Here is a 22,456-nt window from a genome sequence, read left to right on the forward strand (position 1 = left end):
CTCAATTTAACCACCTGCAAGGATACAATGCAAAAAAGTAGCAAAAGTATACATTAAGTCTCTGCCATGGACTACAACATGATTAGTCAGGTAATGAAAGAGGAGCCATAATTACAACAGAGCATGGTGTCATTTAGCATACCAGTATATAAGCGGAATGTGGATCCAAGATAAATTACTGATAACAGAAGCAGTTTACCCTATCAAACAAGTGGCAGATAACAGCAAACATAACATATAATCCCTAAGAAGATCATTACCTTCCTTCAATCTTAAGTTTAGGCATTTACCATTATCCTTCAACAGTGTAATGCCAAACAACCTCATCTTATGTAATCTTAGTATAATAACAGACACAAAATGAAAATATATGATATGGGCAGGAATCCTACTTAACTAACCTATGGGCAATACAAGTATCACCGAAAGACATTTAGCCAAATCAGCAATTTTTTAAAAGAATGGACACTGAACTAGTTTGTCATTTTGTTTGAGAATTGACAGAAACGAGGCAACGCAGAAATGAAATATTTAGTGACGGGTCTGAGAAATTTAAATTTCTGAAGTAAACAACAGGAAGTCAAGTAAGAAAGGTCCAGATAGATTTCTCGTTCATAAACTTGAGGAAGTTTGTTTTGCTCTAGTTCCATGCTTTATATAAGGGTGCTGATACTATTGCATCTTGTATGTGGAGCTATGTAATTGTAATCCCTAAATGGCTGCCCTCTATCCTTGAGGGTGATGTATTAATGTATTTCCTTAATTTTGTTTACTATTGTGACAGGAGAAAGATGAAACAGGACTTCTCTGAAAATAATTGCATAAAACTAAAAATTTCAAAATTAGTTAAAGGGAATTGCTCCTTACTCAAGCTAACCTACACCCAGGGTCTTTTCTCCTATGAATTGAATACAAAGAGACTCAGTTTCAGACACTAGCTAGAGATCAATTACAACCTACTAGGAAGCTGAACCAGGAGACCTCAGAGACCAAGAAAAAAAATAAAGCACGTATAATCGATCATACTCAATCTAGCAAGGCCAAGCCTTCATAACAAAACCAATATCATGTTCCTGAATTTAGTGGACTCTGAGTATTGCCACAAGAGGTTTTATTCCAGTAGAGAATTAGGAGGACGTATGAGAATCCACACTTAAGAGCAAATAACTACCATTGCTGAAGGCACATGAGGTCAACCACTGAAACAGCCAAGAACTACACTTCTTCTACTCTATCAGATGCTTAATTTGCCTCAAAATGAAGCTGATGATAATGAGATTGGTTCTACAACTACTACTCAAATAGGATTTGGCTTGACAAAAGCCATTCAATCTGCATATTGGTCCAAGAGGAGTAGGAAAGGCAGTAATGTCTCATCCTCTGCCTCTCAAACTGTTCGTGGATTAGATTTGAGGTTGGATTTGGAAGAACTCAGATGAGTGAAGTTGCTGATGACATTATCATGTTGCCCAAACCCAATATCCAAAAGGACCTGTGGAGGTGTGTGGCGGTGTGAAGAGAAGGGTACTAACAATAACCTCATTAACAAAACCAGGCACTAGAAAAGATGGTCTACTGCTGATGAATATGGCGATGGTAACAGACTTTTCAGCTGAAACAGAAAATCACCAACTCATAAATGGCAATAAGACTTTTCAAATAGTTCACAGAATGGTCCGAACTGAAGAAGCTCAATCAAGACAGAAAACAGGTCATAATTTATGACCATTGACCTTTATGAGCTTCCAATCTATGGCTGTACAGAATTTGCAGGAGGAACTGGTTATGCAGCTGACTTCTTTTTCCGTTTTTTTTTTTTTTAGTTTCCTCTCTAAGCAAAAGCAAGGGAATCACATTATAATATTGAACATCTAGCCGGGGCGCTCAGAGATATACATTTCTGAAATGGTCGTGACTCGTTTATGTTGATACTGCACATGACTGAAGTTCCCTAAAGAAGGTTAAAACCAGGATCCTCTTCTTGCTAAACATGTATATAACTATGATCTATTGCTATATATACAACATATACATGTATATCATATACATAATTCACATAACTATAAAGTTTCAACTAGTAATTCACTCTAATGAAAGAGAGTACCTAATCTTTTCATTGAAGCTAAAACTGAGTTTGACTCTAATTACTTCACACTCAATAGCCTCAACTTAAACATCTTGCAAATACAGTTTCACTGAAAATTGAGCATCACCGAAATGAAAGCAGCATATATATGCTCAAAAAGGAGTATTATTAGACCCTTTCGAAACCTGCATCTCTAAAATTTCAAGGGGAAAGCTGAGACATGGTTTGAAACGCGAAACCCCCAAATTGAAACCAAAAAAGCAAGCAAATAGGTTTTGCCGAATTCGAAGCTTAGAGACAAACAAAGGAGAGATGGATTGTTTACCTGTGAGCGTGAACAATGGAAGCTTTGATAGATGGAGATTCAACTGGGAACCCTAGTTTTTCAAATTTATTGGGGCAGTTCCAGTGTGAGCTGGTGTGTGTGTGTGTATATATATATATATGTATATCCACTTTCTCATCTCCCGCGCGGTGCTGCTATTAGCAACACAGGTGCATCTCAGTTTTTTTTTTTTCTCCGAAACCTGATAATTTCATACTTTTTTTTTGTCGAGGGGAACCCAAAGGCTTCCTAGGCTCAAGATAAACCCATTTCGAGGCATGTAAAATGCTTTAACTGTGCATTGCGGCACAATGCCTGGCCACTTTCACAGCTTTGAGGTTCGAACCTAAGTTCGGGAGCACACCCAACTAGGCAAGAATCACTAGGTCAGTTGCAGTGGTTAGGTTAATTTCATACTTTTAGCCGTGCTTATTACTCAATTGTCTTTTGATTTAAATTTAAATATAAAAAAATAATGAAAACATTCGAAATGAATTTATTTGACTCATTGTTTTCCACCATTGAATTTAAATTCAATGATAACTATACACAACAACTGAGTACAAATTAATTAACCACCCCTTAAAACAATCGTGTTGTTTACTCCCTTTAATGATGTTCAAAACAAAAAATCCCTTCTTTTATTGGAAATTATTCGGTGGCATGAGACTCAACCCGTGAGGTTAAACCGTTAAACACGTACGACCGGTTAAAGCTACAGATTAAACCCAGCTGTTTGCCAGGCCATATTGTTTCAAGATTTTAAAAAAGAAAATAAATAAATAAATAAATAAAACAGAAAGTCCATTTTTTTTTTTTAAAGAAACAGAAAGTCAATTTACACACGCGTAAATATTTGATTATGTATACAATGTTGAAAGACTCCACACATTTCTGAATCCGAGATGTAAATTGCGCTAGTCGATTGGCCATAAATAATTTGTGATAAACAGGTATTGTAAAACTAGCCAGAACAGTTCTTTTCACAGGTTACACTGCCAGAACAGTTCTTTTCACAGCTTGCAGGTCGGAAAAGGCATTGTAGTTGGTAGTGGCAATGGCTGTAAGCGTGCTCTTGTTCTTTTCTTGCAGTTTATTCTTTTGGAAATTTGAAAATGACAATGAATTTAAACGGTCATTTTCAAGAATGTATCACCTCCAAATTCCACATATTTTTCCACATAGAAGTTTAAGGCACTACCAGGATCAAAATCATTCGTTTTTTTCGATGACAGATCAAAATCATTCCTGATACAGCACAGCAATAACATAATTGTCATTACGTGGAAGCACTTGGCAACTGGACAAGTCCCACTGGAAAATAAGATAAAGTTCTAAACTTTTTAAGACAGAACTGCCAATTAACCGGATAAATAAAGGAATGCATACCAGACTGGATTACAAAGCTCATTTGTCTTTACACATGAAAATCCAGTTTTCTGGAAGAATCACCAGTTGATGAACTAGATGGTGTGAAACAGTGTCACGAACTCTTCCTGCACCAATAATAAGAATGAATGTTGATAAATTCCATACCAAGACCACATATCACAGGTAAACTGGCCAAGCCAGATTACTTGTGGACTAACAAATGTAGCAACCAATAGCTGTCTGAATTTGAGAACCCTACTTTGATTACCGTTACAAAGTTTGGTTTACTATTTTTCCCGAAAGATTTTAGGATACATCTACAGAGGCACTAAAACATGTATTTCTTGACTTTTATCTTCACACTTCAAGACTCAGAGACACACAAGAAGACCCATTTGACAACAGTGAAAGAAATCCGACATGCTACAAGAACCTATATAAATTATTACAGACCAAAATGGGCGTCCAGTGAGAGGCACCTGATAATTCATGAACAGGTCGATGATTTACTTGGTCGTGATTATAGGATTAGCGTTGCACACTCATCACCAGCGCTTTATGTTCTCCGGGTTGAAAGAGAAAATAAATCAAGATTTAACGATGACAAAACAGATGGTAATGAGGGTACCAGATGCTGTGACCAGCAATATTGTAATATTATTGAGAGTTTGTGGACCAGATATTGACCTTCTATGACAATGTCACCAATAATCCCCACAAGAGCATGCACCATTATTGAAATGGTGGAATCTATGAGCATCTCTCATTACAATTTCCCTTCCCATAACCTTAGAGATAAACTTGGAAGCTGTATGACAATCCCCACAGACTCTAAGATTCTTATTAATTCTAATAACACTTCCTGGTCCTGAATTTAAAAGTCCAAAAACTATTGCAAGCTTCTCACTATGCACATACAACATTGTTTCCTTCATCTCTTCCTCCACATCGTGCAATACAAAGTTCAAATCCGGCTTGTAACCTTCTTGCCGAATCCTGTTTATAACTTTCTCCAACTCTGAATAGATTAAATCAGATTGAGCATGTGACTTGTCTCCAGCCACAAATGTGTAGACCTTGTTTCTAATCTCTATACTAGTATGACCAGCAACCTTCCTCACTCCTCTTTGTTTCATTAAATCTCTAATTTTATCAGCATCCTTCTGTTTACCAGAAGATGCATAAATATTGGACATGAGGACATATCGACCTGGGTTCTCCGCATCCAATTCAAATAAATTCTTTGCAGCAGTTTTTGCCAGTTCTATGTTTGAATGAATTCTACATGCCCCGAGAAGTGCTCCCCAAACACCAGCATCTGGCCTTACCGGCATTCTCTCAATAAACTCAAAGGCTTCATTCAGTCGACCAGATCGACCCAACAGATCAACCATACATGCATAATGTTCGGGTCTTGGTATGATGTGAAAATCCCGACCCATAGAATTGAAGCAGTCCCATCCTTCGGCAATCAAACCACCATGACTGCATGCCGACAACACTGATAGAAATGCAACGTGGTCTGGTTTTGTTGGAGCCTTCATCTGATGAAAGAGGTTGACTGCTTCTCTTCCATGACCATGCATCCCATATCCTGAAATCATGGTGCTCCATGATATTATATTTCTTTCTTGCATCTTATCAAAAACTTTTCTAGCATATACCAAACTTCCACATTTTACATATAGATCAACTAGAGAAGTTTCAAGCGTGACATGGTGCCCAAAAAAGGAACGAATAACAACTCCGTGAATCCAGCGTGCTTTCTTATATGATGCTAGATTTGAACAAGTGCGAATCACACTCAAAAGTGCCACCAAATCAGGGCGAATCCTTTGCACCATCATACTTTTAAAGAGCTCCAAGGCTTCAAGAGGCAAATTAACTTGCGCATATGCTTCAATCATGGATGCCCAACTCACCAAGTCTTTATCAATGATTCCATTAAAGAAACCTCGAGCAACATCAATTCTTCCGCAGCGTGCATACATCTGCATTGCAGCATTTTGAACAGATCTATCAAACTGAAGTCCATTATCTATCAAGACTGCACAAACCTCATCAGCCTCCTTGCTTCTTAAAACACAAGCCATCACATTCAAAATTGCAGCCCTGTTGGGTCTCAATCTGTCATTCAACATCATCACAAACAAAAATAATCCTTCCTCAAAATACCCATTTTGCGCATACGCGCCAATCATTGAACTCCAGGAAACCACAGTACGGTCAGGAATTTTATCAAACACCTTTCTTGCAGCCTCGATCTGCCCCAGTTTACCATAAAGTGCAATGAGTGAATTGCCTACAAACAAATCTGCAGCATAACCACATTGAATCACATCTCCATGAACCTTTACACCAACCTTATGGTCACAAACATAACCACAAGCCTTAAGAACAAAAGGGAATGTAAAGTGATCAGGGTGAACACCCAATTCCCACATTTGACTATACAAAGCAATGGCTCTGTTGTACAGGCCATTGTCAACAAAGCCTTTGATGATTACATTCCAAAGAAAAACGTCAGAGGAAGAGAAGGCAGAGAAGAGGGTATAGGCGTGAGAGGTTGAGCCCAAAGAGGCATAGTGGGCAATGAGGTTGGTGCAAAAGAAGATATTGAAGTGAAGGTAGGTTCTGAGGATAGAGGCATGGACAGCTTTGAGGGACTGAAGGGTGTTGCATTGCTTTATCAGCGATATGCATGTGCTTGGTCTAATTGGTCTATGAAAGAGTTGGGATTGGGATTGTGTGCAGTGCAGGAGACGTCTGTGGTGGTTTAGAGTACGCAGCAATAAAGTGTTTTGGTTTTGCATAGGAATGAGACTGACAATGATGGCTATATTTTGCTTCTGTCTGTCTGTGCTAAACCAATTCACCTGCACAAGTTAATAAATTTTTTATAAAAAACCAAAAAAGGATATTGATTTGATCATTGTAGCTCTAGACCTGGCAATGGGTTGGGTTTTAGTAGGTTTAAATCAGGTTTTAGCTATTCTGGGTATTAACGGTTGCCCTTTAACACCTATTGATACTCTTTTCAACACCTATTACCATTACCACCGACTTAAAGCATTCTTGTATGATTCAAGCTGAAGACTTGGTAAAACCTACATCAATATGAGATATTATTATATGCAGAAGTTCCATTTTCTTTTAAAACATAATGCCCAGCTAATTATCCACTTCATGATCTGTACATGACATGAAGGAGATAATGTCTAAATAAAATTAACTGCAGAGCTTGCTAACTTGTCAGGAACTGAGGAACCACAACAATCTTTCGACGACAGAGCATATAAATGTTGTACTAATTGAAATCACAAAATCATGCCTGAAACCACAAATTCAAATGAATATATATATATTGCAACACCCTTGTTCTTCAAGTAAGATTCAGCACGACAATCATGATTATAGTCATAATATCAAGAACCTACTAGAGAAAGTAAAAAAGTTCAAGCTTAATAATAAAGAGAGTTGAATTGAACTGAAACAGTTGGACTCATACCTCAAGACCAAAGAGAGAGATTTACGCAGAACCCAACTCAGTGAGATGCTTCTCCTTCTTCCTCTCCTCTCTGCTTTGATTCCTCAAATGGTTTTCAAAACCAACTTGGGGAAGAGGAATGCTAATAAAATAAAATAATTTCTCAGAAAATAAAATCGAATACTGATGTAAAATAAATAAATAAAATTACCAATATATCCTTACACGTAACGTAAAAACCAAAAACAGTTACCCCACCCTTGGATTTGGAAATGGTAAAACTGAACAGAAACATTAGAAATTATCCGACTTGGAATATGGGCCGAACTGGCAAAAAGAGAGAGGCCCGGTAGCAAAGGCCGCCCTCTCCACACACCTCAAATACTCCCAAATTGGAGCGAGCTAGGGTTAGGGTTTCTCAGAAGCAGCTCTCTCGCTCGCGAAAACCCAAGAGGCCAAAGGCGTAGGAATCTCACTCTCTCAAATCCCAATGGCAACGGCGACAGCGAACGCGTCAGGGGCGACGGTGACGGCGAAGAGAAAGCCGGTGTTCATAAAGGTGGAGGAGATTCAGCCAGGCACGAGCGGCCACACCCTCACCGTCAAGGTCGTCAGCTCCAATCCGGTCAAGGTCACCTCCAAGAACGCCGGCGCCCGATCCTCCCTCTCCTCTCGCCCTCTTCAGCCCCTCGGATCGCTGAGTGCCTCGTCGGCGATGAGACTGGCACCATTGTCTTCACTGCTCGCAATGACCAAGGTACAGTGTCGCTGCCTTCTTAAGCCGTTTAGGGAAATGATCTTCTGGCTTTGTTTAACCTTTCTCTCTATGTGTTAATCTGTGTGGTGGATCTTCAGATCTGTGTTTTATAGCATGAAAGTTATGGATCTCTGATATTGCTGTTGTTTTCGGACCGACTTGATTAACTATGCACATGATTGATTGCTAAATGTGTCTGTGTACATATTATATCACCATTGTAGGGTGTTGGATTGTTGTGTTGTGGCCTTGTGGGTGTGGTTGATGTGATAATAGGATTGTGGAGCATTTTGTATCGTACGGAATATTGGGGGCTTTGGGAGTGTGTATGATTAAAGAGGACTATATATGGAGTGGTTCGGAGTGTGTTTTGGTAGAACTGTAAAGTGATTGTTGAGCTTACATTTTGGGTTATATGTGCAGTTGACATTATGACGCCCGGCACCACTGTGATCCTGCGCAATGCAAAGATTGACATGTTCAAGGGGACTATGAGGCTTGCAGTTGATAAATGGGGTCGTGTTGAAGTTACAGAACCGGCCAGCTTTGAAGTCAAGGAGGCCAACAACCTTTCTCTTGTCGAGTATGAATTAGTTAGTGTTGCGGAAACAGATCAGAAAAGCTAATTTGATGGAAGACTGAGTGATGGGTATATTGTGAGAGTGGATATTAGTGAGTTAGTAGCAATCAAAGGTTAGATTGGTGTTCCTAACCGTTACTTTCCGGGGATACTACAGCTGATATGTGGTTCTTCTCCTGTTTTCCTGAAGATATTTTCACTCTTGTTATTTGCTAGTGAGTTTTCGGATGCTAATATTATGACTTGGAAAAAGTGTGGTCATATATGTTCAAGAATAATCCTATCTTGTACATTATATCTGTTTGCTTGCAACAATTTGTATGAACCATAGCGGGTGTTGCAATTTCCTACAAGACAATTTCAGCTGCAAGAAATGCATATCTTCTTGAGTTTTGACAGCTCCCTTTAAAGTTACAACCAGGTTTCGGGACCAATTTCAAATTTGCAGCAAGGATTCATCTAAGAACTTCATATTTATTAGAACAACCTTGTTATTACAAAAAGGAGTCTGAGATGTTGATCAGTTACAGTTTTATTAATCATGCTCATGCTTTCTCCACTATGTTATCTTCCAAACATAAATATGTAATAGAACCTCAGATTGAAGTGATCAAATGTCTGAGCGTTCCTGGAATTGTAAAATCATAGACTGGCTAACACTCAGCTCCCTCTGCCTTGTGCCTAGACTCTGACCCAACCCACATTCTCTGTCCCAATGCGGCCAACCAGAATGGGGTACTCTGCTTTGGCTCAAACTGATAGCAGCAAGGGATGTAAAGATTGGCATGACGTGCATAATAATGGCTGATTATTTTGCATATGCTTGTAGACTTAATCCTATACTGTAGTAGTATAGAGGACTAGAGGTTGTATAGAGTAACAGCCATCAGCTGGTCTGCCAGCAGTTGCTGCCGTTGGGTGTGATTTAGTGGCAAAGGTTCATATATTCTTAAACTTTTAGCCTCGGGTGTGTTTAGATATTTGTTGAGCTTAACTAGCAGTACAGTCTCATTATGGCATTACCCAGATTTCCGTATCCATTATTCAAAATTTAAAGATGGTTGCAATAGATTCAGATTCAAGAAGGAAAAAAAAAATCCAAATAACTACAGACTTTTACTCAAGCGGCCTCATCTATCATTAAGGTCCACAAAACTCAGAACAATAAGCTTCAAAGCCGAAACCCTGTTCACATATTGTCTAATATCCCTACAGAAATGAGCACATAGTGATGGAAGAGATCTTGATTATTATTCAAAGGTCTTGACCCACAAAAACATAAGAATAAAGACTCCAAGCACCAAGAACTATGCCTAGACCACATTTTTCCATTAAATAACCACTGTTACATGCAGAGTAAACTGCCATTAAACTATGCGTTTGTTAATGTGCTCAAACAGAGAGATGCAAGCATTGACTGCACCCCAATTTCAAGAGGAATGCAAGCAAGAGAAAACTAGACAGGAGGGAAACATAATGTATGTGTGATGAGTGTAGAACGTCTTTGCTGCTCTATTACAAAGGTGATCAAATGAAATGGATGGTGTTTGAAGTCAGCTCAGGAATGGAAGGGATGGATCTGCATTCATCAAGAATCTGCGCACAGATTGAAAAGGAAGAATTAAATGTCAGCTTACTGGGGAAATCTAAAGGGACATGGCAAAACCATAAAGGAAGAGGAAAAATGGGGAAGTGAACTCAAAGTGTCAGCTCATAGTCCCTATCAACCTTTGCAACTTTCTATATTATGAACCAAAATCCTGTGAACTCAAACTCAACTAGGTGACTATACTCTCACACTAAAAAGTGCAAGGGCTGACATATAAGAAGAGTTTGGCTGTAAGAGCTTTGGCTTGAACTCCAACATGTAAGAACCTTTTCTAAATCAAACATATCAGAAGCTATAACACCTCACTGCCACAAATGCAATTGTGTCTACTTTTAAGAAACAAAAGCTAGATACAAGAAGCTGCCTTATACCAAGATAACAAAAATGACAACATTGTAGAGAAGATGATATATATGTAGATACCGTAGGCATACCAATTTTACATCTCAATCCTCATGGTGTTTAGACTAATCCCAAAAAAAAAAGGAAAACAATTAACTAGAAACAACAGCAACGGCTTATTTTCAGTTTAGAGTCCTGTAAGTATGCATCTCATTAAGGCTTCCAAGTCTCTTTCTCTTCAAGTGCATGAACTTTGAACAAAACTTCTACTGGACTCATTGGAAATTGATCATGCATCGTTATTGCAAGCTGATTGAATACAATATTAGCATCAATCTTTGGTCATAAACATCATTGCAAAGGAAACTAAATAATGTGACATACAAATGACGACTTATTAAGTCTATGGGATACATATTGAGTGTCTCAAAACAGGAAGAAAAGAAGAAATTATATTTATGCCTGCAGAAAAGTAACAAAGTCTACTAGTTGATCCAAGTTTAAAATCTCAGGACATGCAAATTGTCTCTTCTGCAGCTCAGTCAAAACTCCTATATTACCAGCAGTCACTGCCTTAGACTGAAGATAAAGTACATAAAACTTCCTTGAATCCTTGAAACATTCATCACACATCATCATTGCAAGCTGATTAAATAAAAGTGATCAGTACACTAACTTTATGATCCGAGTGGAATGACATTTTCAAATTCAATTTAAATGGGGGATATAAGGAAACATCTTAGATATCAACCTTGAGTTAGCATTTCAAGTCAAATAGAACAAAAGAGAGGTGAGAGAAGAACAGTAAAGAGGGGAATAGAAAGACATCTTTAACTAAGAAAATTCTTGATAATCTTAACATTAAACAACAACACTTCTCTCTAACAGTAGTAACAAGCCCTTACAAGCTTCAACCACACAAAAAAAATTGCCACTTGTTTTATTAGAGAATTCAACACATTTGATGAACTATATCAGGAGTTTTTAAGAACAAGAATTACAGATGTAGTAAAGAACAGAAATGTTCTGAAATACATTAGGATGATAGCAGCCCTACAAATTTGAAAGCTTGAAAGTTAAAAATCAATGTCACTCCAACTTCGCTTCTTGATCTTCATCTAGTCTTGTCTTGGCCTACAACAATAAAAAGAGGTTCTTTTGTACCGTTTTCACTAAAAAGAGGGAGGGGGAAGGATTCACTTAGTTATTTAGAAAGAAAGTGAACCAGTAATTCTGGAGAGAAAGGGCATGAATCAACCACCACATTCAGTTATCACTACCTAACAAATTCAAATGAAAGCCTATATCCCGTATTGAAGAAGAAATGCATGTGATATGACTAGGTGCTCACAATCCTAAATCCAAAATATCCACATCTGATACCCAGCAAAATTAACCACTATCTTACCAGAAAATTAGAAGGAAGACAACGACATCAACGGACCATACAAGTGTTCGCTAGATACCTAATTCAAGAATGAAAATCCATTGGTTAGGCAGCCGACAAACACAACTACGTCGTTGATGAACATAATGAAACAAGACTGCTTAACACACAAAATATGCAAATCTCAGAACATCCTAGCAGGAGGAGGATCAAGAAGAAGATTTAGCATTTGAGGGATGAAGCAATTGCCTAATGAGATAAGTAGTCCCACCCCATTTGTCCAGTCCATGGTCATTTGTTAGTTTTACCAAGCTAAAAGAAAAATAAAAAAGAAGGAATTTTACGTTATATACAAGTTGGATTTTGAAATTGGGTCCAAGCCCTCACACAGAAAACCTCACATTGGAAAGGACTCCTCACTCCTAACCATTGTCTTCACGAAACTTAATTCTTATAATTCCTGCCGCACCAAAAAGTCTACTTCGACACTAGAATTGGAACTCCAAACAATGCAGCAGTCGCCAGGGCACAACATAAGCATAACAAATAGGAACTTTTAACATTCATCACCACCAGAACAATCACTCATTCCAAAATAAATTTGAAACACACACACAAAAATTGAGTAAATAAAGTTAAGAAAATCACCTTCCGGAAGCCAACCGTAACTGCGGCGAGTGATGGAAAGCATGGAAGTCATCAAAGCCGAAGCCGTGGCAGTGTGGTAGGGCAGCATCGACTCCACACAGAAGCTCAATTCAACAGGACACCTACAGCAGAAACCACAAATCACATCCAATTTCACAAAATCCTTTGAATGCGAATAGAAAACGTACTCTAATCTACTTTGGTTGCAGAAACGAAGACTGAGTAAAGAGTGCGTATACCTGAGAGCGGGGGATGATGTAGGTTGCTTGGCTCCGATGCGAAACGGTGAGCGAGCAGCTTTCGCTTCAGTGGCGAACCGAGCCGCTGAGGCGCAGCTTCGGCCGGCGCAGGACCGGAAAATGGATCTGGCGGCGGTTGAGGCGGCCATTTCAGAGGGTTTTAGGGGTTCAAGTAGTAGTGTAAAGATTCGGAGATCACTTCAAAACACCCAGAGCCCCCCTAAACCTTGGGCTTTAAAGAGGGCGTGTTCGGGTGTGGTTGGATTCTACAGTCGGATGTGTTGGGATATTATCTAGGCCGTTCAAAAAACAATAATCAAAGGCTATGTAAGTGCCACGTCGTTTAATCAATTGGTAAAATAAATAAGAGAAATTGTTATCTAAACTTACTTTTTTAATTGTTTTTAAGAAAAAACGAGAGCACTTCATTAACTCGGACTTACAATATTACAAAGGAACTCGCCACGAAGTGCTCCATCGAAATTGAATCATCTACCCATCTTGGTGGAGGTTCGAACATGCAAGCCGAGGAAAAAGAAGAAAAAAAAGGAGATTCTGTTTTGTAGAGCAGTGGTTGCTTGATGATGAGTGTGCTTTGAAAGTAAGAAAAGGTTGAGAAGGTGTCTCGGGTGAGGATCCATTTGTGAAGTTTTACAAGAGCATCTCCAACAGTTTCTCTATAATTTTTTTATTATAGGGAATTAAAAATTAAAATCTCCAAAAAAAATTATGCTCAAACTCCAACAGATTCTCTATTTTACAGATTTCATAATTCTTCCCTAAAATTGCTGTAAATATAGGGAATTTTGTTTTCTCTCTCATCACTATCTCTATTTTAGGGATAATTATAGAGAATCTGTTGGAGCAAAACAACCAAATTTATATCTAAAATGGAGAAAAATCAAGATATGGGAAATCTGTTGGAGTTGCTCCAATAGAATTGATAATTCATCAAGGATTCTATTTGAGTGGAGCAAAGGAAAATTTGGCAAACTGAAATATGAAACTAAAACAATAAGAATGAGATTGGTAGAGTTCTATGACAGTTCATTCTCTTCACTGGTAGAGGATGAGAGGTTACGCTACAAGCTAGGTTGAATGATCTTTTGATGCAAGAATATACATACTGGAAGTAGAGGTCAAGGGTCATGTGGTTATCTGAGGGAGACTTGAATACATGTTCTTCTTTTTTTCATCAGCGAGCTTCTAATCGATGCGAACAGAATATGGTGAAGGGTTTGTTTAACTGTGATGGCATTTGGTGTAGTGAGGATGCAGATTTGGAGAAAAGTATTTTGGATTACTTTGGTAACCTTTTTACTACTAGTAACCATCACACTGCAGAGTCACCGAAAACACTGATATCCCCAGCGAACCGCGTTCCAGAAAAGACGTACCCAATCGCAGTGCATCCACGACCCAGATCGCTAGGTTGAGCGATCCCTTATCGGTCCTCCATCTAACTTGATGTTTACCCGTTTGGTGTTCTTGAATATGATGTTTCCTCCATCTTCTACGACTCAATGGCTCTGTGGAGCCCGACCTCCCTTTGAAATAAATAGATCACTACAGTAGACAAGCCTCTATATTCCTCTAACTCTAGAATGCACGATTGAAATGGAGCGGCTAGGAAGGAAAAATTAATGTAGGGCAAAATCCGGCTTGATTATCCTCTTATTCTTTTTTTAGGTTTATCTTTTTTTTTCTTTTTCTTTTTTTATAGAGAATGATTTATCCTCTTCCTTTTCCGGAAGAGATTTTATTCTTATTATTTCTGAAATAAAAAGATAATAACTATCCTTTTACCAAACAAGAAAGAGATAATGAATATTTTCTATTATTTATAATTTTACCTCTTTACCCATTCTAATTAATGAGGTTTTCATAGTATTTGTATAAGGGATTGTTTTTGCTATTAAGATTAAATTTAACTAATATATCCTAGCGTACCGCGTACCATAAAGACTAACGTACCGCGTACCCGTATCGCGTACCAGTACCGCAGCGTTCCGCGTTTCAGGTAACATACATTTACTGACCTATTTCCACAATTTGTTATTTCTGCCATGAATAATGTATTGGCAAGGGTTTTCCAGGAGGAAGAGGTTTTTGCAGCTCTTAAACAAAAGCACTCATCTAAAGCTCTAGGAGTAGATAGCTTTTCTCCATATTTTTATCAATCTATCAAATTAAAGAAGAGTTGGAGAGACGAGCAATATGGAGGCCTCCGAGTTTGCGGAGCAACCTCGATCGGTAAAACTGAGGGTTGAAACTTAGGGTTCGTGTAGTGGCGGTGGTGGTGTTATGTTACCCAGACTAGGCAACGACAGTTCGGCAAATGAGGGGCAGTGTCTTTCTTCTATGGTGGTGGTGATCGATCTAAGTAGAGCTGGGCTCCGGTCGCGACAGCGCTAAGGCGTTGGCGGTTAAGGGTGTTATGATAAGGTGGTGATCGGGGGCTCAGCAGGGTCTGCGTCACGGCTGCGCCGTATCTCTCTAGCGGTGAGGTTTCTCCACTTTAGAAGCGGCGGAGTCTGATCAGATCTAGCTGGGGGTTCGGGTTTTCGGCGACAACTTTGTCTGGGGGAGGCCTGTGCGGTGTTTGATCTGGGTCGAGTCCAGAAGTTTCTGGCAATGGTGGAAGACCAGGGTCGGCCGCAGGACTGGTGACCGGATTCTGTTTCTCTAGGTATGTGGCTTGGTGCATGTAGGCAGGTCTGGTGAAGGAAGGTGGAGGAGATGGGCTTTGGCTACTTGGGCTTCCGTCTGCCTGGGTCATTGTTTGTGGTGCCATCGAGATTTATTTGATTTATTGGATCTTGAAGTTCGGATATGAACTTGTTATGTTTTGATTGAATTTTTTATTTTGGTTTTGGAAATATGATTTAATTTATGGAGACTATGATTTATCTTGATTATTACTTGAAAATATGACTTATATTGATTTTCGATGGCATTGTATTTATTTATCATCTCCTGCGGAATTTCTGGTGCACTTGATGAGATTTTCAGATACTTATGATTTTGGTTCTCAGAGTTAGGGGACCTTATGAATTTATGGATTTACTGATTTTCGGATTTTGTCGCCCATACATAGGGTGATTTTGTGATTGACATGCTAGCATGAGTTCGCTTGTGTGGCGAGGTGAACCTCGTCCGCCCTTGCGAGCCACAATGGGCCCCAGTGAAGGTAGCCAAGCTGGGGGCGCCTGGGGAGTTGCCTATGGCAGGGTCCCTGAAGCCCAGTACTCTACTGCTGCATATAGTAGCGTAGAGGTATATAACGGGAGTAGAGGAATGGCCTGGGAGACCGTCACCCGAGCCTAGCCTAGGAGGCTCATTTGTATGGCTACTGATATTCCCCTACTCTTCTTTCTTTATTTGGGACTAGCGGGGTCTGGCATCAATGCTTGTCATGTCGGTTGCTCTGATTTAGGGTTAGATCAGTGTAGGAGTTTTTTTAATTTCTTCTTATTCTTTCTTGCAGTTCCTTTAGGTTTTTAGTTTTTTTTGTTAGAGTTTTGGGTTGCTTTTTGCAGTCTGTATTGTGCTTGAACTTGCGCTATAAGTGGTTTTTGAAACCCTCTAGCTTAACAAAGTGAAGTCGTAATATATTAGAACCTGATTTCATTTCCCTCAAAAAGAATAGTTAGAGATGCCAGATCTTTTAGGTGGACAACATGCCTTTACCAGATGTGCTCGCGTTGTGTCAATAAAGTATGGCATATGGTGGGAAAGATGTAGTGGCCTGTGTACGTTGCTCTATGAACTCAGAGACACTCCTCAAGCAAGTGAATAAGACACATGTTACTTTAATTCCAAAGGTGAAAGAGTTAGAGCATATATCTCAATTGCGTCCAATCAGCATTTGCATTGTTATCTACAAGTTGGGCTCCAAAGTTCTTGCCAACCATTTAAAACCTCTCTTGCAAGACATTATTGCCCCAAATCAAAGTTCATTTATACCTGGAAGGCAGATTTCAAACAATTCCTTAGTGGTCTTTGAAATTTCGCATTTTCTGAAGAGGCGTTCTGGTGTTTCTCTGAGTTATGGAGCCTTGAAGCCTTGAAGCTTGACATGAGCAAAGCTTATGACAAAGTTGAATGAGAGTTCTTGGAATTTGTTTTGAGAGGCATGGGTTTCAGTCAAATTTGGATTATGAAATACGATATCTTACTTTTTTTATTTTATATGGTGATCCTAGAGGTTGTCTTGTTCCTACCAGAGGGTTACAACAAGGGGATTCCATCTCCTCATACTTGTTTCTCCTTTGTGCAGAAGGATTATCCCGATTGCTTTCATTGGCAAAGTTTCATGGTCGGCTACATTGTGTGTCTACTGTGAGTGGTGCACCTTCTGTTAGCCATCTATTCTTTGCCGATGACTCATTTATCTTTATGAAAGCTGAAAAAGAAGAGTGTGAAAATTTGAAAGCGATTCTTCAATTGTATGAGGATGGTTTCGGTTAGCAAGTGAACTTTAAAAAAAGTTGCATATCTTTTTCTAAGAACATGGAGTTGCAATTTCAAGAAGAATTGGCAGAGGTATTTGGAGTGGTAAGGGTGGATAAACACGACAAGTATATATTTGGGTCTTCCTACGGAGGTTAGTTATTCAAAAACCAAAGCTTTCCAATTTATTATGGAAAAGACTAGAAACAAGATGAAAAATTAGAAAGATTAAACTCTAAGTGCAGTCGAGAAGGAGGTATTGATTAAATCAATTGTTCAATTAGTTCCCACTTCTGTAGTGAGTTGCTTCGAGTTACCTAAACATCTTTGCAATGAAATGCATAAGTGCATGGCTGGATTTTGGTGGTGTGACTTTGAGAAAAGGAGGAAGGTCCATTGGATTGCTTGAGACAAGATGTGTATTCTGAAGGAGGAGGGGATGGGTTTCCGTAATATGGTGACCTTTAGTCATGCTTTATTAAAGCTAAAGCTAAGTACTATGTAACACCCCAACCCAGATGCTTTAGTAAGCCACCATATGTTTTTATTGATCCCTCATAAAAGCCACAAAATATAAGAAATATCAATCTTTACAAAAATACCACCGCATTTTTATTTTTCATAATTTATGAAAACGCCACTGCATCCAAATTACAACTACTATTATTAATTGAGAAGCTACTACTGACTAACGAAAAAGCTATTCCGAATAACCAAAAAGCTACCATCAATAAATCGAAAAGAAACTTCATAAAACTTACGGTCATTTTTCATAAAAGTTACTATTATTTCTTTAAAAAGTCACTACCATTATTCAAAAAGCTACTACCTCACACCAAAAAGTTATTGCCAACAAATTGAAATGTTATTGTCATTTTCCAAAAAAAACTATTGTCATTCACGATAATATTTTGAAAAGTTATTGGCATATTTCAGAAAACAATTATTGACGAACCATAAAGCTAGTTATCGCAAATTACTTATAACTGTCTTTTTAAAACTTATATTATTTATTAAGCTACCATATATTTTTATTTTTAAGAGTCAACGAATGACAATAACTTTTCTAAAAAATGACAGTAGCTTTTTGACTATTTGACAGTAGCTTTTTTACTATTCGACAATAGAGTTTTTGTTCGTTGACAGTGGATTTTCAATTAATGACAATAATAGTTTTGACACAGTGACATTTTGTAAATAATGAAAATAAAAAATGTGGTGAAATTTTTGTAAATATCTTATATATATATATATATATATATTTTTAATCAAACTCAAATCGGGCATATATCATTCATCTAAAGCCAAAAAGGGCCATTACATAACCTCCCTCTCTTACATGGGTAGATAAAAAGTTTGTACTGGTGCCACAACGATACATAGATTAGGTCCACTCATTCAACAATTCCATGCTCACTTAAAAAAGTAAGCCTATAAACTATGTTAACACCATAACATAGTAAATAGGCGAAGAAACTAAGACTCCTTGACAATTACTAAAACTAATAAGCATAGATACCGATACAAATAGGGAATTATTAGAAATAAAAAATAACTAAATACTGCCTAACATGCCCGAAGGAGAATCTAAAGCCCATAAGACAAACCAAAACCCTAGGCCCAACACCAAGGCCCAGGTTTATTCCAATCTTTGCAACCGTGCAATCAGTCGCACATCGCCTCCATTCCTCAGTACAGCCTGTGCCGCCACAACTTTCCATCCTACTAGCCACGTAGCCTCCACCACCTAGAAGACTGACGATGACCTAGACAAGCCAACCAGACCCTATACACAATCGGGTAAGATCCCTGCCTCCAGACTCCATCAATGAAGCTTGTTGCAGCTGTCGTGAAGAACCAACAAGTCTGAGTTGCTTCGCTGTCGGTGTCCACGAATCAGATTGGATGATGCAGCAACTAGAACAAAGACCAGCGCCTATCGTGTCGCCATCGAGCCAAGTTAACCCAGATAACCAAGCCTTAGACGAAACCCCTGTTCGACAGTAGCAAATGACAGCAGCACGACTAGGTCGGCACTGAAGCTAGCCACCAGCAAACGAGCACCGTTTGGAAGCCGTAAGTTGGCTAAGGTTTAGGGAGAAGATAAGAGTAGTAGAACGTTGTAAATATCTTATATTTTGATGGCATTATGAGGGAGAAAAAGATTAAGTGACTAAAGAATGACTCACCAACCTCTTACTGTTCAATAAATCATTCGTTGCTGATAGGAGCATTTTAATGTGATATTTTAATAGTTAATTCCTCACATTTTGCTTAGTTAATTCCTTAACTGAATCGATTTTTAATTCAATTTCTATTTTTAGGTACAGTGGAGTAGATGAAGGTGAAATGAGCGTTAGATCCATAATTACCTGGAAATGATGGAGAAAAATGGAAATGTACTCAAAGATCAATTTTACACATATTCCTACTCCGGCTAGGAGAAACCAAGCCAAGCAAAGAAGAAGGAGCGGCCGCCTGACCAAATGAACTTCAAATGAGCTGAAACCTTCCAGATCCATTCTAGACACCCAAAGGATCATTTCTTATGAAGAGTGCCAGAGCAAAATATGAGTGGAAGGCCTTCAAACAATCAGCCCAATTTTCTACAGAAGCAAAACCGGAAAACTGGACCTGTAAGAGGTCCAGCAGCATTTCCGGCCCAACCACATGGATTAAAGCTCTGAAAATTTGTCATGATGATCTACACTCATAGAGGAACATTTGATATGAAGAAATCGGAGGCCCAATATGATGGAGAAATAATTGAAGGAATAAAGGGGCAGAAACTGACCTGAAAACAGCTCAACACCACATATTCATGTTTCCCACCCACATGAAGAAAGCTAGATGCTTTTCTCTTTTTCCTTGGATATATTTTTTCTACAATCTCTTTAATAGATCATCATCACTTCCATGTTGCTGCACCTTCATGCTTTGCTTTCATTTCATCATTTCTCTTTCTTTTCCATATTCTACAAATCACTTTCATACTCCACTTTCATTATTTTTCTTCCACTCATCATTTCACTCTTCTTTTTCTTCCCTATATAAACACCTTCTCCTCTCATTCTAAAACAAATTCCTTCATCCATTTCATCTTCTTTGTCTCTCCATTTCCTTTCCATTTTCCTTCTCCATTCTCTAGTTGCAAAGTTCTGCGTTTTCAAGCAAGGAGAGGAAGAAGAAGAAGGAGCCGTGAAGATCATATCCTCCATCATCCACCTTGAAGGCTTGCTTCCAAGATTCAAGATCCAACCATCTATCTCTCCATATCCATCTCCCCTCACGGTGTAATTCATTCTTTTTCCTTGTAATGATCTTTTGTTTTCCTTGTTTGAATTCATATGAACTTGTTTCTAGTTAACAATAATGTTTAGGGCAAAGTTTAAGCCCAATTTCTATGTTTAAATAAAGTTTTCGAATTCTATAATTGTGATTCTAAGTTGCTTATGTGAGTTTGTTCGATTAAATTTGCTTTATAGATATCTTTTGTATTTTAATCTTATGTGGTTCGAAACACTTAGGGTTTTGATATGAATGGTGCTAGGTTTAAGAACATGAAATCGACTTTTCGTTTTGTGTAAACTTGAATCAAAGTAGTAAAGGTTCTGGACAAGAATCGAATTTAATTGAAGAGGATTGCAATTAGGTGGACTTTTCCATAACTAAGTTGTACACTTGAGTTGATAGCGTTTCTCTATGTCTAATGCGTTGAACATGTCATGATTGACTAGCTTTCTAGGGCTTGATTGCATGTTTGATAGGATTAATCTAGGTGCTTTCGCTTAGGTTAATTAGCATTGAAAAGTAAAATATGGGAAATCATTTGCTTTCGAATGTTTCACATGATCAACTCCTCTCTCATGACTTGGAAGAACAATTATAGGGTTTGAATCGAATTTGATTACATGGAATTGATTTTGATCTTTGTTCCTTGCGTTCCACCCTTGTATATATGTTTTTACGTTTTCTTTATTTTATTTATTTTAATTTTAATTTTAAGAATCCTAAACCCCCATTATTTTTGTTCACTTGTATATATTTATTCTTTATTTTATTTTTGTAAATAATACTTTTCTTTATTTGTTTCACAATGACAGGTGTACCCTCAATCCCCGGAATAGAACGATCCCTATTTGCTTATACTACTAACGATATTTTCAGGGTTAAATTATGCGCTTCCCAAAAGCGCATCAGCCCGGCCCGTAAAAGCCCGTAAAATATTATATATATATATATATATATATATATATATATATTTGTAGTTATGTGTGTGTGTTTATAAATATATATACACACACACACACATAGATATATATATATATTTGTGTGTGTTTATATATATATATATATATATATATATGTATATATGTGTGTGTGTGTGTGTGTGTTTATATATATGTATATATATTTATATATATGTGTGTGTTTATATATATGTATATATATATTTATATATGTGTGTGTGTTTATATATATAATATATATATAGAGATATATATGTGTGTGTGTGTGTGTTTATATAGAGAGAGAGATATATATATATATATGTGTGTGTGTGTGTGTGTTCGTTTATATATATAATATATATATAGAGATATATACATGTGTGTGTGTGTGTTTATATATATGTATATATATTTATATATGTGTGTGTTTATATATATAATATAATAATATATATAGAGATATATATATATATATATATATATGTTTTGTGTGTGGAAGTTCTTATACTTCTATTATTCTATATAGAATATGTGCATATATATATATTCTACATATCGGTAATCGGTTGACCAATTAGATCGGGTTCAAAACTATGGTGAAATTGACTAAATTTTTAACCACACGCATAATTTATTGTAATAAACTCATCCAACGGTCGGTTTTTCCATTTTATTTGAATTGATATGGATTGCTCTTTGGAGTGTATGATATATAAATATAGGTTTATAAGAGTAACTAAGTTTGACCTAGTTGATCGAATTCTAAACGATAACCAAATTAGCTGAATTTTCTACAACCACCATAAAACATTACAATCTCTCAATCGAGCGGTTGATTTTTCTGAATTCATTTTCCACTTCATGGTTGCTTTATAATGGACCTAAACAATTTAAATGCAATGTATATGTCATACAACTTTAGGAGTAAAATTGGTATATGC

At 37.7% G+C, this 22,456-nt stretch overlaps 2 protein-coding genes and 1 pseudogene across 12 annotated transcripts; 1 reads left to right on the forward strand and 2 right to left on the reverse strand.

Moving 5' to 3' along the window:
* Positions 1 to 3,258: 3,258 nt before the first annotated feature.
* Positions 3,259 to 7,411, reverse strand: LOC112187684 (pentatricopeptide repeat-containing protein At3g26782, mitochondrial). 4 transcript variants are annotated; one of them, XR_005806258.1, is made up of 4 exons: positions 7,291 to 7,411; positions 4,262 to 6,658; positions 3,801 to 3,907; positions 3,259 to 3,725 (listed from the first exon to the last, which is right to left on the reverse strand). XR_005806258.1 is itself a non-coding variant. In XM_040514294.1 (2 exons), the coding sequence occupies exon 2, from the start codon at positions 6,593 to 6,595 to the stop codon at positions 4,484 to 4,486; it is 2,112 nt and encodes a 703-aa protein (XP_040370228.1). In that variant the 5' UTR covers positions 6,596 to 6,658; positions 7,291 to 7,411; the 3' UTR covers positions 3,919 to 4,483. The 4 variants fall into 4 exon arrangements, 1 of the variants encoding a protein (XP_040370228.1); XR_005806259.1 differs by having other exon boundaries at positions 3,590 to 3,659; positions 4,262 to 6,096; XR_005806257.1 differs by having other exon boundaries at positions 3,590 to 3,659.
* Positions 7,412 to 7,635: 224 nt separating this feature from the next.
* On the forward strand, positions 7,636 to 8,999 carry LOC112187685 (annotated as a pseudogene).
* An 836-nt stretch (positions 9,000 to 9,835) lies between these two features.
* Positions 9,836 to 13,052, reverse strand: LOC112185525 (protein NUCLEAR FUSION DEFECTIVE 6, mitochondrial). Of its 8 annotated transcripts, none has more exons than XR_005806260.1 (4): positions 12,832 to 13,052; positions 12,593 to 12,714; positions 11,966 to 12,023; positions 9,836 to 10,202 (listed from the first exon to the last, which is right to left on the reverse strand). XR_005806260.1 is itself a non-coding variant. In XM_024323783.2 (3 exons), the coding sequence occupies exons 1-3, from the start codon at positions 12,978 to 12,980 to the stop codon at positions 10,195 to 10,197; spliced, it is 279 nt and encodes a 92-aa protein (XP_024179551.1). In that variant the 5' UTR covers positions 12,981 to 13,052; the 3' UTR covers positions 9,836 to 10,194. The 8 variants fall into 8 exon arrangements, 4 of the variants coding, with proteins under 4 accessions (XP_024179551.1, XP_024179549.1, XP_024179547.1 ...); XR_005806261.1 differs by lacking the exon at positions 9,836 to 10,202 and adding an exon at positions 10,612 to 10,866; XR_002930311.2 differs by lacking the exon at positions 9,836 to 10,202 and adding an exon at positions 10,871 to 11,202.
* Positions 13,053 to 22,456: the final 9,404 nt, after the last annotated feature.

This window comes from Rosa chinensis, chromosome 2 (assembly GCF_002994745.2).
Source record: "Rosa chinensis cultivar Old Blush chromosome 2, RchiOBHm-V2, whole genome shotgun sequence".
Lineage (NCBI taxonomy): Eukaryota > Viridiplantae > Streptophyta > Magnoliopsida > Rosales > Rosaceae > Rosa > Rosa chinensis.